Genomic DNA, 14886 nt, shown 5'->3' with positions numbered 1-14886 from the left:
CCCCCAGGCAGGAGGCCCCTCCCCTTGTGCCCGTTCCCAGGGCACAAACTGCGCTCCCAAAGGTGACAGGAGGCAGCAGGGCCACAAAAATAGCCCAACAAAGGGATGAAATGACACCTCTGAGGGTGTCCCAGCCCCTGGATTGCCACGAGGTTTTCCTCCCACTGCAGAAAGGCTGCCAAGCATTTTCCAGTCAGGTGGGGAGGGCAGCAGGGCCGGGAGCACGCGCCTGCAGCGGGAATGTGGCACCGGGGGAGCCACAGAGGGGCAGGATGGAACCAGCCCGGCCTGAAAACCCGTCCTGTCCAGGGAGAAGATTCGGGGCAAGGTTCTGGCTGTCTGGGAGCCCCACTCCGTGTGGAATTCCTGCCCTGCCGTGCAGATTCCGAAGGAAAAGGTGCCTCGGGAGTGCTGCTTTCCATTCACACCCCAGACAAAACATCCCCAGGCACTGCCTGCCCTGAGACTGCCCCTGCCTGCAGACCCAGCTCGTTAATCCAGAGCCATTCCAGCCAGGAATGCACTCCCACAGCCCAGCAGGACCCTAATCCAGAGTCATTCCAGCCAGGAATGCACTCCCACAGCTCAGCACAACCCTAAATCCAGAGTCATTCCAGCCAGGAATGCAATCCCACAGCCCAGTGTGACCCGTGACTCAGGAGTTTTTCCCAGGGGAAGTCTGAGAGCAGCCCCAGACCAGATTTGGGAGCAGCCACAACCCCAAATCACCAGTGCCATTTTCCTCAATCCACCCCTGCCCTCGGCCAAAGGGCCAAGAAGAAGATTCCTGGAGCTGTTCCTCGAAGTCCTGAGTGCTCTCTCTCTCCCAGTTCACCCAGTCTGATTCCCACAGCAGCACTGGCACAGCCCCTGCTGCTCCCACTCCAGCCCTGCCCTCCCAGCCTCGCCGCTGGAATCTCTCCCTGATCTCCCCACGCACTGGGAGGCGGCACAGGAACCAGACTGGGAGAGAAACTGGAACAACTGGGAGCTGTGGAAGGAATTACTGGAGCTGGCAGCTCAGAACTGTGTCATTACACCCTGGGAGCACCAACTCCAGCTTTACTCCTTGGTTCATGTGGGTGTTTTATCCCCATGGGTGGGAGGGGAGGGGTTCTGAGCCATTTTAGTCCCTGGTTCATTTGGGTGTTTTATCCCCAGAAGTGAGAGGAGAGGGGTTCTGAGGAGTTTTACTCCTTGGTCACTCAGGTGTTTTACCCTCATGGGTGGGAGAGGAGGGGTTCTGAGGAGTGTGACTCCTTGGTGTTTTATCCCCAGATGTGGGAGAGGAGGGGCTCTGTGGAGTGTGACTCCTTGGTGTTTTATCCCCAGATGTGGGAGAGGAGGGGCTCTGTGGAGTGTGACTCCTTGGTGTTTTATCCCCAGATGTGGGAGAGGAGGGGTTCTGAGCTGTCTGGGTCCCACAGTCAGCACACACAGCATCCCGAGGGCATTCCAGGTGGGAATGTGCTGTCCTTACCCTCCCTGCAGGACCTGCGGAAGGTCAGCGTGGAGTCCATCTCGTTCTTGATCTTGATCAGGGCATCAAGCACCATGGGCCCACACCTGAGGCAGAAATCCCAAATCACCGACCCTGCAGAGCCCCCAAAGGCAGGGTTTGACCCCTGCACCCACGCTCAGCAGCACCTGGAAGGGTTTTTATCAATTCCCACTAATTCTGTGTGAATGCCAGGGATCAAGCAGGGATCTCTGCCCAGCAGGGCAGCCCAGGGGCAGGCTGGGTCACACTCTTGTGCTGAGCACTGAGGGTTCGGCTGACCCAAACCCAGTGACCTGTGCTGGCCCCTTTTCCCCTCCCTGGGTCAGGCTGAGACAGCCCTGCCTGGCCCCGTGAGTCAGGGACACGGGACAAACACTCAGGGACAATTTCTGTCATTTTACACCCGGGGCAACACCCAGGGATTATTCACTGGGGCAAAGCCACCCCAAAAACGGAGCTGTGGCTCCTCTGGGGTTTGAGGAGGGGCTGGGTGGGAGGGGGAGCTCCTGGAAGGGTTTGGGTTGGATCCCTCAGGAAGGGTTTGGGGTGGATTCCTCTAGAAGAGCTCCTGGGAAGGTTTTGGGGTGGATCCCTCTGGAGCAGCTCAGGGAAATCCAGGGCCAGCATCCACAGGGAGGTTTCTGAGCCCCTTCCCAGGATCCCAGGTAAGCAGGAGCTGTTCTGGGAGACCACAGCCAGGTGTGGATAAACCACGGGAAGGGTGGATAGAGCTCCCACCATCTCTCCCTGGGAATTGTGAGCTGCACATGGAATTCCCTTCTGGAATACACAATCACAGAACAGGCTGGGCTGGAGGGACATTCTCATTCCATTCCCAGGGGCAGGGACACCTTCCTCTATCCCAGGTGGCTCCAAGCCCCATCCAACCTGGCCTGGGACACTGCCAGGGATGTGGAAGCCACAGCTTCTCTGGGAATTCTGTGCCAGCCTCATGGGGAAGAAATCCCTCCAAGTATCCCATCTAAATCTCACCCAGGAAGAATTCCTTCCCAGTATCCCACCCAAACCTCTCCTCTTTCAGTTCAAACCATCCCTTGTCACTGTTCCTGACACCTGCCAGGCCACCACCTGGCCTTGGGAAAAGCTGCTCTCCCTCTTCTTTGGCAGCCCCCAAACTTCCCAAATAAATCAAGTTTATTAAAGCCACCAGCACCTCTTTAACCCATCCCAGGGATGGTCCAGAAATGTGGAAAACGTGTTTTTTCCTGGGATAACACCCACGGTGCCTGTGGAAAATCTGCTTAAATCTGCTTTTTCCTGGGATGACGCCCACGGAGGCTGTGCCCACAACGAGCTGCTCTGTGCCAGCGGCGAGCAGCCCCTTCCCTGGAGCTGGGATTGCTCCCAGCCCCATTCCCAAGGGACACCCACTTGTTCAGATCCACCTCGTAGGTCTGCATGCGGGGTTTGTCCCCGGCCTTGTCGGGGTCCCATCTGTAGATGGCGAATTTCTTCAGCCGCGGCGCCGCCGCCGCTGTCTGTGCCTGCCGGAACACCTGGATCCAGGGAAAAACAGCCTCAGATCCCAGCCTGGATCCAGGGAAAAACAGCCTCAGATCCCAGCCTGGATCCAGGGAAAAACAGCCTCAGATCCCAGCCTGGATCCAGGGAAAAACAGCCTCAGATCCCAGCCTGGATCCAGGGAAAAACAGCCTCAGATCCCAGCCTGGATCAGGGGAAAAACAGCCTCAGATCCCAGCCTGGATCCAGGGAAAAACAGCCTCAGATCCCAGCCTGGATCCAGGGAAAAACAGCCTCAGATCCCATCCTGGATCCAGGGAAAAACAGCCTCAGATCCCAGCCTGGATCAGGGGAAAAACAGCCTCACATCCCAGCCTGGATCCAGGGAAAAACAGCCTCAGATCCCAGCCTGGATCAGGGGAAAAACAGCCTCAGATCCCAGCCTGGATCCAGGGAAAAACAGCCTCAGATCCCAGCCTGGATCCAGGGAAAAACAGCCTCAGATCCCATCCTGGATCCAGGGAAAAACAGCCTCAGATCCCAGCCTGGATCCAGGGAAAAACAGCCTCAGATCCCAGCCTGGATCCAGGGAAAAACAGCCTCAGATCCCAGCCTGGATCCAGGGAAAAACAGCCTCAGATCCCAGCCTGGATCCAGGGAAAAACAGCCTCAGATCCCAGCCTGGATCAGGGGAAAAACAGCCTCAGATCCCAGCCTGGATCCAGGGAAAAACAGCCTCAGATCCCAGCCTGGATCCAGGGAAAAACAGCCTCAGATCCCATCCTGGATCCAGGGAAAAACAGCCTCAGATCCCAGCCTGGATCTAGGGAAAAACAGCCTCAGATCCCATCCTGGATCCAGGGAAAAACAGCCTCAGATCCCAGCCTGGATCAGGGGAAAAACAGCCTCAGATCCCAGCCTGGATCCGGGGAAAAACAGCCTCAGATCCCAGCCTGGATCCAGGGAAAAACAGCCTCAGATCCCAGCCTGGATCCAGGGAAAAACAGCCTCAGATCCCAGCCTGGATCAGGGGAAAAACAGCCTCAGATCCCAGCCTGGATCCAGGGAAAAACAGCCTCAGATCCCAGCCTGGATCCAGGGAAAAACAGCCTCAGATCCCATCCTGGATCCAGGGAAAAACAGCCTCAGATCCCAGCCTGGATCAGGGGAAAAACAGCCTCAGATCCCAGCCTGGATCCAGGGAAAAACAGCCTCAGATCCCAGCCTGGATCCAGGGAAAAACAGCCTCAGATCCCAGCCTGGATCCAGGGAAAAACAGCCTCAGATCCCAGCCTGGATCCAGGGAAAAACAGCCTCAGATCCCAGCCTGGATCTAGGGAAAAACAGCCTCAGATCCCAGCCTGGATCCAGGGAAAAACAGCCTCAGATCCCAGCCTGGATCCAGGGAAAAACAGCCTCAGATCCCATCCTGGATCCGGGAAAAAACAGCCTCAGATCCCAACCTGGATCCAGGGAAAAACAGCCTCAGATCCTATCCTGGATCCAGGGAAAAACAGCCTCAGATCCCAGCCTGGATCCAGGGAAAAACAGCCTCACATCCCAGCCTGGATCCAGGGAAAAACAGCCTCAGATCCCAGCCTGGATCCAGGGAAAAACAGCCTCAGATCCCAGCCTGGATCCAGGGAAAAACAGCCTCAGATCCCATCCTGGATCCGGGAAAAAACAGCCTCAGATCCCAGCCTGGATCCAGGGAAAAACAGCCTCAGATCCTATCCTGGATCCAGGGAAAAACAGCCTCAGATCCCAGCCTGGATCCAGGGAAAAACAGCCTCAGATCCCAGCCTGGATCCAGGGAAAAACAGCCTCAGATCCCAGCCTGGATCCAGGGAAAAACAGCCTCAGATCCCAGCCTGGATCAGGGGAAATACAGCCTCAGATCCCAGCCTGGATCCGGGAAAAAAACAGCCTCAGATCCCAGCCTGGATCCAGGGAAAAACAGCCTCAGATCCCAGCCTGGATCCAGGGAAAAACAGCCTCAGATCCTATCCTGGATCCAGGGAAAAACAGCCTCAGATCCCAGCCTGGATCAGGGGAAAAACAGCCTCAGATCCCATCCTGGATCCAGGGAAAAACAGCCTCAGATCCCAGCCTGGATCCAGGGAAAAACAGCCTCAGATCCCAGCCTGGATCCAGGGAAAAACAGCCTCAGATCCCAGCCTGGATCCAGGGAAAAACAGCCTCAGATCCCAGCCTGGATCCGGGAAAAAACAGCCTCAGATCCCAGCCTGGATCCAGGGAAAAACAGCCTCAGATCCCAGCCTGGATCCAGGGAAAAACAGCCTCAGATCCTATCCTGGATCCATGGAAAAACAGCCTCAGATCCAGGGAAAAACAGGATCCACCTGGAAAAACTCAGATCCCACCCTCGGTCTGGGGAAAACCAGCCTGGATCCATCCTGGATCCTGGGAAAAACAGCCTTGGATGCCACCAGGCTGTATATACACGTATATAAAGACACAAAAAGATAATAACCACATTTATATTTCCACAGCTCTATATACAAACATGATATTTATGTTTGGAATTACGTGTGGATATATATGTGCACACTGTGCTGCATGTACTCACATTATTATTATTATTTTCTATTTATATGTTGCATTATATAGTATCAAACACGTTGTACATTGTGTATTTTATTTATAAATTATAGGTATGTGTTTATAAATTATATGTATGTATTTGTATATTCTACTGACTTGTCATTATAATGATGTAATTACATGTTTAATTTATTTATATGTTGTGTTTACATTTATAGTTTCTATATTTATAGTTTCTATATTTATAGATTCTATATATAGTCTATGTATTTATAAAGTGTATATTACATATTGCATGGAACACATATTTGTATTTATATATATACACATATATATGTATATATAAGTACACAATGCCATTTATATGGAATGAATTTATATATTCTATGCATATTTATAAATTACATGTATTTATAGATGTGTTTGTAAATTGTAAGTATTTGTACATTGTGCTGTATGTGTAATTACAATAATTTTACATCTATCTTTATGTACAATTTTATATACATTACTTATATATATGTCTGTCTATATATATGTCTATATATAATGTCTGTAGATAAATGTGTATGTACACATTATATGAATAAATTTATAGATAAATATAAAACCATAAAATTTACAAATACATAAAGTTACATAAGGACTTACATATATTATGTACATAATTATATATATAGATAAATTAAATGTATTCGTATATAAATTTTTAAATTTTATATAAATCTATCCTGGGGCTCCCCCTGCCCGGAGCCAGATCGATATTCCTGAAATTCCAACCCCCAGGGCTCTCCCTGCCCAGTTATCCCAGAATTCCCCAGCAGCTCCTGCTCTTCCCCGGATCACCCTTGGCCCTGCTCCTGCTGCTCTTCCCAACCATTTCCTGGAGTGTTCCCTCTGCTCTTCCCAACCATTTCCTGGAGTGCTCCCTCTGCTCTTCCCAACCTTCTCCTGGAGTGCTCCCGCTGCTCTTCCCAACCTTCTCCTGGAATCTTCCCTCTGCTCTTCCCAACCTTCTCCTGGAGTGCTCCCTCTGCTCTTCCCAACCTTCTCCTGGAGTGCTCCCGCTGCTCTTCCCAACCTTCTCCTGGAATCTTCCCTCTGCTCTTCCCAACCTTCTCCTGGAGTGCTCCCTCTGCTCTTCCCAACCTTCTCCTGGAGTGCTCCCTCTGCTCTTCCCAGCCTTTTCTGGGAATGTTCCCCCTGCTCTTCCCAGCCTTCTCCTGGAATGTTCCCCCTGCTCTTCCCAGCCTTCTCCTGGAATGTTCCCCCTGCTCTTCCCAGCCTTCTCCTGGAATGTTCCCCCTGCTCTTCCCAACCTTCTCCTGGAGTGTTCCCCCTGCTCTTCCCAGCCTTTTCCCGAGCCGCTCCCCAAATTCCCTGTTATCCTTTATCTCCCCCAAATCCTTCCCAGACCCTTGCAGCTGCTCTCTGCCCCCAGCCCCCCCCCCCTTTTCCCGGCCATTCTTCCCCTATTTCACCTCTTCCTCCTGGATCTCTGCTGCCCCCAGCCCCTCCTGCCCCCTCCCTCCATCCCCTTCTCCTGCTCCTCCTTCCCTCTCCCAAATCCCACAAACCCCCACAGCTCCTCTGCCACTGACCCTATTCCTTCCCAAACCCCACAGACCCCTCCAGCCCCGACCCTATTCCTTCCCAAATCTCACAGACCCCTCCAGCTCCTTTCCCACTGATCCTATTCCTTCCCAAATCCTACAGCTCCTCTCCCACTGACCCTATTCCTTCCCAAACCCCACAGACCCCTTCAGCCGCTGACCCTATTCCCTCGCACCCCACCCCATTTTTCCACGCACTCTTCCCAGATTTTACCGCATTCCAGTCCCCCCGGCCCCTCTGGAACTTTCCCCCTGCCCACCCCAAATCCCGCACAGCCCCTCCCAGATCCCACAACACCCTCTCTCCCACCCTTTCACCCTGCCCCCACAATTCCTTCTTCCAGATCCCACAGGCCCTCTCCAGCCCCCTCCTCACAGCCCCTTCCTTCCTCTTCTCCCACCCACTCTTCCCACCTTTTACCTCATCTCCTCCTGCCCCCAGCCCCTTCCCCAGCCCTGCCCTCCTGTCCAGCCCCAATTCCCACACAGCCCCTTCCAGGCCCCGCACTCCAATTCCAGACCCCGCACTCCAATTCCAGACCCCGCACTCCAATTCCAGATCCCACATTCCAATTCCAGACCCCGCACTCCAATTCCAGATCCCGCACTCCAATTCCAGATCCCACATTCCAATTCCAGGCCCCGCACTCCAATTCCAGACCCCGCACTCCAATTCCAGATCCCACATTTCAATTCCAGACCCCGCACTCCAATTCCAGATCCCACATTCCAATTCCAGACCCCGCACTCCAGTTGCAGCCCCCTCCCCACAGCTTCCTCTCCCCCTCAGCTCACCGCCCTTCTCTTCCACGCCCATCCCGGACCCCTGCAGCCCCCGGCCGCCTCTGCCACGCCTCCCCTCCCTCCATTGCCAGCCCCCGCGGCCGCCCCGGCCCCTCACCGCCCGCGGCCCGGCCCGCAGGAGCCGCGCGGGGACTCCGCTCCTCAAGGAGACTCCGACCGCGGCCGCCGCCATCTTGGCGCTGCGCAGTTCCGCCCGCCCCGGAAGCGCCCCCGCCTCCGCCATGTTGCTGCGCTGACGGGAAGGGGCGCCCGCCATTTTGAGTGTGGCGGCGCCCTCAGGAGAGGCGCCATGTTGGGTGTGGCGCGACCTGTGGGACACAGCGGAGTGGCGGGGGCAGGACGCCTAAATTCCCCTTTTTCTTTCCTAAATTCCCCTTGTTCTCTCTCCGTTAATTTCCAGCATCGTTATTTTGCATGGAGGTACCTGTGCTGCCACCCCCCTCCTCAAATGGACCTGCCCCGACACCAATGGGGCGAATGGTGGGCGCTGGGGAGCAAAGAATCCCAGAGATACTGAGGTGGGAAAAGCCCTCCAAGGTCCCTCCAGGACCGTCAAGTCCACGCTGTGACTGATGCCCACCTTGTCCCCAGCCCAGAGCACTGAGTGCCTCATCCAGCCCTTCCTTGGACACCTTCAGGGATGGGCACTCCAAACCTCCCTGGGCAGCCCCTGCCAAAAAAAATGCCCCCCTCTTGGAAATTGTTATAGATGCATATTATATGATTGGGTTTTTGCAAATATTAAAGTGAATACCGTATGTGTTATGTTGGAAAGTTGTGCTGTATTAATCTCTTTTAAGTAGTGCGGTGAATATAGATTTTAGGCTCTAGCATAATATTAAAATAGAAACTATGTGATGTAAGATACTTTTTGTATCTAGCTTGAGGAATGGATAAGAGAACCAAGAAATTCTTCATATACAGATAACAGCAACAAGACACCAAAATCCAGAGAATTATTGCCTCCTTATCGGGACTGTTCAGACTTCCAGACTTCTAGGAGCCAAGAAATTGATTTACAAGATGAAGGAGGGACAGAAACTAAGCAGAAGACATCCTTTGTTTGAAAAAGAATTTTTGAATCATGTATGAGATATATGAATATGCAACAGGCTATTGCTTTTAAGGGGTAATCCTTTGTTAGCAAGGTGTGATTTTGTGGCTTAGTGCCCAAGAGCAGCTGGACGTCCGTAATTCTTTGCTTTTTATTTTTCTAACTCTGATTGACAAATTCTTATTGCTCTAATTTTTACTACTATTTTTGTAACTATTACTATTAAACTTTTAAAATTTTAAAACAAGTGATTGGCGTTTTGCACAGAAATGATGTAATTTTCCTAATTATTTTTTAATTAATTATGATAGTTACTTGTAAGCAGTGCCAACTTTTAGCTAGCAGAAGTTAAAACTTCTTCACAGACTGTTACTTCCATTTTGATCATGAAATCACTGAAACCTTGAGTTTGTTAAAGCTGACCCTGACAAGCTTCAATAAAGCCAAAGGGAATTGAAGATTGGACATGTGGGATCTCAAATTTATGGCCCTTTAAGGACCCTGGAGTAAGAAGAAGATAGAGAGGAGACTGAGGCCTGAAAAAGACAAGAAAAGGATGATAAAAGAACTGAGGAAGGTGGCCCAGCTTAGCATGAAGAGTAAGAAATCCATGACCAATAGTAGACAGAATGCTAATCAATGAAGAGTATTATTAGAACCCATGACCACTAATTTCTTTGGTAAAGATGTGTAGATAAATGAAAACATTTTGTATTGATGTGGAGGCTGGAGCTCTGTCAGCCACACACAAACCCTGGCTGAGTTCAAATAATGTGATGCCTGACTCGCCAACACCACAAAAACAGTGGTAGAGACAATTTTGGAGGATTTTGGTAACTCCCCCACCCCTCTGAGCACTCCCTCTCTTTCCCTCCCAGTTATTACTGATGGAATTATTAATTAATAATTAATAATTAATTATTAGGCTATTTAATTCCTCAGCTTTTTCTTCACAGCAAATTCATTTATTAAAGGAATCACAAGCAACACACACTGGGGACAAAGGTGGAGGGAGTAGAAGGGGGAAGAGGAGGAAGCGGATGAAGAGGAGGAAGAGGAGGAAGAGGAGGAAGAGGAGGCCCGGCTACGGCGTGAAGTGCCACCACTGGAAGGCGAAGGGCCGGCGCTGGACGCTGGTGCCGCAGCGCACCTCGCCCAGGCTGCCGTGGTACGAGGCCACGTCCTCCAGGAAGCGGCAGCACAGCCCCAGCGGCTCCAGCAGCGCGCGGATCCGCCGCTCCAGGCAGCACTCGCCCCCCGCCACTGGGCCAAACGGCTTGGGGATGCCCAGGTCCCTGGCCAGCACGATCATGGTGACCTGCGGGGTGACAGCGGTGTCAGAATGGGGGATGCCCAAGGGCTTGGGGATGCCCAGATTGATCATGCTGACGTGTGGGGTGACACCAATGGGGACAGTGGCGTCAGAATGGGTGACGCTGAAGGGCTTAGGGATGCCCAAGTCCCTGGCCAGGACGATGGTTTTGACCTGTGGGGCAACACCAAGAGGATGTTGGCATTGAAGTGGATGACACACCTGGGGATGCCCAGATCATGGTGACCTGTGGGTGAGTGACACCACCAGTGTTGGGGTGGATGAAAACAAAGAACAGACACTGATCACCTTCCTCTACCCTTCCCAGCACCTCTTTTTGCAGCTGCCCTCCCTCAGGATTCCAAATCCAACAGAGCTCCCCCTTTTTTATCATTAAAACACGCCTCACCCCTTGCAATTTCACCACTTTTTTAAAAAACCCCACTGCAAGCACCACAAAGCCACCAAAGCTGTGTTAGACTTGTGTTTATCCATGCCTGCTTGGATATATTTCCTTTTGCTAGACAGCTGGGTTTTTTTTTTTTTTGGGAAAACTTTGGACTAAACATGCCTCTCACCTTGCAATTTCACTGCTTTGAAATGGTTTTGCCTCAAAACCCCAAAGCCACCAAGCTGTGTTAGACCTGTGTTGATTTTTCTTTTTCAAGAAAACTTTGGGGACTCATCCTGGCTGACTAAACTGTTTTTTGCGGAGGACCCCAGGGTGGGAACCCCCCCTTACCGTGTTGGGGAAGTAGGGAACGGCTTTTCCCTGCTTGTCCAGCTTGAAGAGGGCCGGCAGGTCGATGATGTCCTCCTCCAGCAAGCCCAGCTCCTTCTTGAGGATATCCCTGTTCCAGTCGATGCAGCGCTGCAGGGGATGGAGCAGAGCAGAGAGGGGCCCAAATCCCACTGCTCCCTGTGGGGTTTGTGCCACGCCGGGGTGGTCCCTGCCAGAAATGGGGGCTGTGACCCCGAGTGTGGGGATTACCTGCACGTACTGGTTCTGCTGCGCCAGGACGTCGTTGGAGAGCACCTTGTTGATGGTGACGCGCTTGGTGTCTGTCCCCGAGTACCCTAAACACACGAAACTCCCTCAAAATGAAGCAGCGCTGGCAGGAGCCTGGCTTGAGGTGGGGTATAGAGATGGAGAAAGCCCAAAAAACCCCAAAAAAAAAGCCCCAAAAGCCCCAAAGCCCAATTTCCTGAGGCTGGGGTGAAAGCTTGGGAAGCTGAGGGGAGGAAGTCTCTGCCCATTGGAAAGAGCATTAGAAAAGTCCTGTCATCCGTCTTCCTGCCCAGGGGAATCCAGTGGATTTCTCCAGAGTGTCCCCCTCCATGGGGTCACCCCTGGTCTGGGGACAGCCAGAGGAAGCCTTGGAGATACAGAGACCTTTTCCCTGTAGATCAAAACCACAATGAAAGGGAAAAAACCCAGTTCTAATCTGGACAGGAGAGCTGCCAGTTGTCCTGTTCCGTGCAGGAGCTCCATATCCTTGGAGATATGGAGACCTTTTCCCATCCCTGCCATGGATCAAAACCACAATGAAAGGGAAACCTGGTGCTAATCTGGGGGGACATGAGAGCTGCCAGTTGTCCTGCTCCGTGCTGGAGCTCCGCTGGCATTTCCAGAGGCTCCATCCCTGGCAGCAAACATCCCCTCCACGCAGAGGCCCTTATCTCTCCCATCCCACTCGCTTTCCCGAAATAGGGCCGGAGGAGGCCGGGGGCGGCGGGCAGGCATCCCGCTGAAGGACACCCAGCGGGGAAATGTCCCCGCGTGGCCCCGGCTGTGCCACCGAGCGTTGTCCCCTTGCCTTTGAACATGGTGGCTTCTCCCTGTCCCTCCTTCTGCTTCTCGCGGAAGAGCCGGTAGCAGGCGGCCGGGCTGGCCAGCAGCATCCGGAATCGCTGCGGGAACACGGCCGGCTCAGCTGCAGCCCTGCAGTGCCCCAGGGACTCACTTCTGCAAAAACCTGAGCTGAAACTCTTAACATTGGGAGTCTTTGCTGTTATCTAGTGTTTCGGTTAACCCATGGAGGGTTTGTAGGCCTAAATATTCCTTTTTTGAGCCATCCAGGTCAAGGCTTGGTTCCCCCGAGGGAAAAACTTATGTGAGAAGCAGCCAAAGCCATGATAGAGTGAAGAGAACTGATCTGGGAACATGTGGGCATAAATATGCCTTTTTTTTTGAGCCATCCTGGTCAAGGCTTGGTTTCCCTGAGGGAAAAATCCATGTCAGAAGCAGGGAAAAGCATGATAGAGGGAAGAGAAATTATCTGAAAACACGTGGGCATAAATATTCCTTTTGTTTTTTTTTGAACTATCCTGGTCAAGGCTCGGTTTCCCTGAGGGGAATAATCCATGTCAGGAACCAGGAAAAGCCACAACAGAGGGAAAAGAAATGTTCTGCAAACCTCTGGGAGATGCTGAGCTGCTGCAAACCCCCAGGAATCTTAAGGCTGGAATTTCTTGGATACCTTTACAGGCACTTTTTGCCTTCTATTTGTGTTCATTAATAGCCCAGCAAATCCCTTTTTTTGTGCTCAGATCCATCATTTTGGGATGGGGAATGAAACCCAAGCAAACACTGGCTGGGGGTGCCAAAGGAACGAGCTCCAGGGTTTTCCCAGCGGGATCGGTGTCCCGGAGGAGGAACCCTGGGGCAGCACGAGGGGTCTGGGGGTACCTTTTTGTCAGAGGTGGGGACAAAGGTGACAAACTCATTGACGTTGCCCATGGCCAGCCAGTCAGAGTAGAGCTCCACGGGGGCCTGGACGCGCTGGGCGTAGAGGAAATCCCGCACCAGCCTGGTCATCCTGCGGCCCGCGGATCTGGGGGAGAATTCCCATCAACATCTGCCTGGACACTGGGACTGGGGGGATATTCCATCAACATCTGCCTGGACACTGGGACTGGGGGGATATTCCATCAACATCTGCCTGGACCCTCGGATATAAATTGCCTCTGAGGTGGAGGAGCTGAGGTGGAGGAGCTGCTCAGGCAGTGTCTGATTGACCCAATTACCCCAATTTTGGTGGTATTTCAGGGCGCTTATTGAGGCTCTGCTCCCAAATCCGTGTTTTTCCCAAATCTGTGTTCCCCCCTCTCTTACGCGGGGAAGCTGCTGCCGATGAGGATCCTTCCCAAGGGATACTCCTTGCCAGCCACGGACACGGGCGGGCTGACCTCCACGTTCCCGAAGGAGTCCAGGCTGGCCGCGGCCTCGAAGAGGGGCTCCTTGTGCACGTAGCCGAAATCGGGGCCCTGGGAAAGAGGAAATGCCCTGAGCCCCCACTGCTGCCACGGTGTTATCCTCCTGCAGGGTGGGCAAGGGGACAGGAGAAAGGTCTCGGGTCACGGAGGTGCAGGAATAATTGGGGCAACCCGGGAGCAGAGCCCAGGCCTGGAGCCGGGGCCAGATCTCCTCTCATCCCACAGCCAAGGTTCCAGTGTCCACACTAAGCCAAGGTTTAAGTGTCCACATTAAGCCAAGGTTTAAGTGTCCACATTAAGCAGGACCAGATCTCCTCTGTTCTTCCCAGCCAAGGTTTAAGTGTCCACATTAAGCAGGACCAGATCTCCTCTGTTCTTCCCAGCCAAGGTTTAAGTGTCCACATTAAGCCAAGGTTTAAGTGCCCACATTAAGCAGGACCAGATCTTCTCTTATCCCACAGCCAAGGTTTAAGTGCCCACATTAAGCAGGACCAGATCTTCTCTTATCCCACAGCCAAGGTTTAAGTGCCCACATTAAGCAGGACCAGATCTCCTCTGTTCTCCCACAGCCAAGGTTTAAGTATCCACATTAAGCCAAGGTTTAAGTGTCCACATTAAGCCAAGGTTTAAGTGCCCACATTAAGCTAATTAAGCAGCCCTGAGCCAAGTTCCTGGCTGGCTCTGGGAGGGAGGTGAACTCCAGCCCCTGAGGGTGGCTCTGCCCTGGGCTAAGAGCCACCCCAAGGGCTGCAGGGCACTTAAATCCTGCTTAAGGCCTCATTTCCAGGATTTACCATATCTGGGATTGGAGGAGCTGTGCCTGCAGGGGTAATTAGCGCTCGGCTCTGTGTGCCAAAGCCTGAGGAAGGGTTAAAAACAGGGCAAAACCGGCAGGGATGGGACCAAATTCCCACTTTCCCCTCTCTCTGGTTGGAGTTGATGTGGTCCCGCAGCCCCTGGGATGAGATCAAGTGTCCGAGAGGTTTGAGTTAAACCCCAGTCACTTATCAGGGCTGGGTTTCCATGGGGATAACCCAAATATACAGGTCGGGAAAAGTGAGCGGGGAGACCTGGGGGTGCTTCCACCCAGAAATTCCCTTTTTAAACCGAGGCTGTTTGGAGACGCTGGGGGAGAGGGAGCACAGCATTACCTGAGGCTCCCCATGTGTTTTTGGGGTGCATTTCTGGGGGATGGCCAGGATCAGATCCTTTTTTCTCTGGGTGCTGAGGGAGGGCCTGAGCACCAAACACCTGCTCCCAACTAATTTCAGTTTAATAAAACCACGGAGCCCGCCCGGTTTCAACTGTCAGGGCTCTGGTTCATCCCAGGTTTGCAGGT

The 14886-nt window shown here is 52.8% G+C and overlaps 1 protein-coding gene across 3 annotated transcripts in view; it reads right to left on the bottom strand.

The window, feature by feature from the left end:
• The window catches only part of LOC128799064 (succinate dehydrogenase [ubiquinone] iron-sulfur subunit, mitochondrial), a 30450-nt gene that overhangs the window by 8291 nt on the left and 7273 nt on the right, over window positions 1-14886 (bottom strand). Inside the window, exons 11-17 of one of the 3 annotated variants that reach the window (XM_053963159.1) lie at window positions 13447-13598; window positions 13021-13165; window positions 12149-12242; window positions 11323-11408; window positions 11074-11202; window positions 2894-3018; window positions 1481-1566 (exon numbers count right to left, since the gene is read on the bottom strand). In XM_053963159.1, coding sequence (XP_053819134.1) covers window positions 1481-1566; window positions 2894-3018; window positions 11074-11202; window positions 11323-11408; window positions 12149-12242; window positions 13021-13165; window positions 13447-13598 — 817 coding nt within the window. Of the gene's footprint in view, window positions 1-1480; window positions 1567-2893; window positions 3019-8062; window positions 8237-9979; window positions 10338-11073; window positions 11203-11322; window positions 11409-12148; window positions 12243-13020; window positions 13166-13446; window positions 13599-14886 lie in introns of those variants that run through there. The other 2 variants (XM_053963157.1, XM_053963158.1) reach the window with 2 other exon arrangements.

The sequence above is a fragment of the Vidua chalybeata genome, chromosome 22 (genome assembly GCF_026979565.1).
Source record: "Vidua chalybeata isolate OUT-0048 chromosome 22, bVidCha1 merged haplotype, whole genome shotgun sequence".
NCBI classification, from domain to species: Eukaryota; Metazoa; Chordata; class Aves; order Passeriformes; family Viduidae; genus Vidua; species Vidua chalybeata.
The sequence above is the reverse complement of the archived record's forward strand: the minus strand, read 5'-3'. Positions and strand labels throughout refer to the sequence as shown.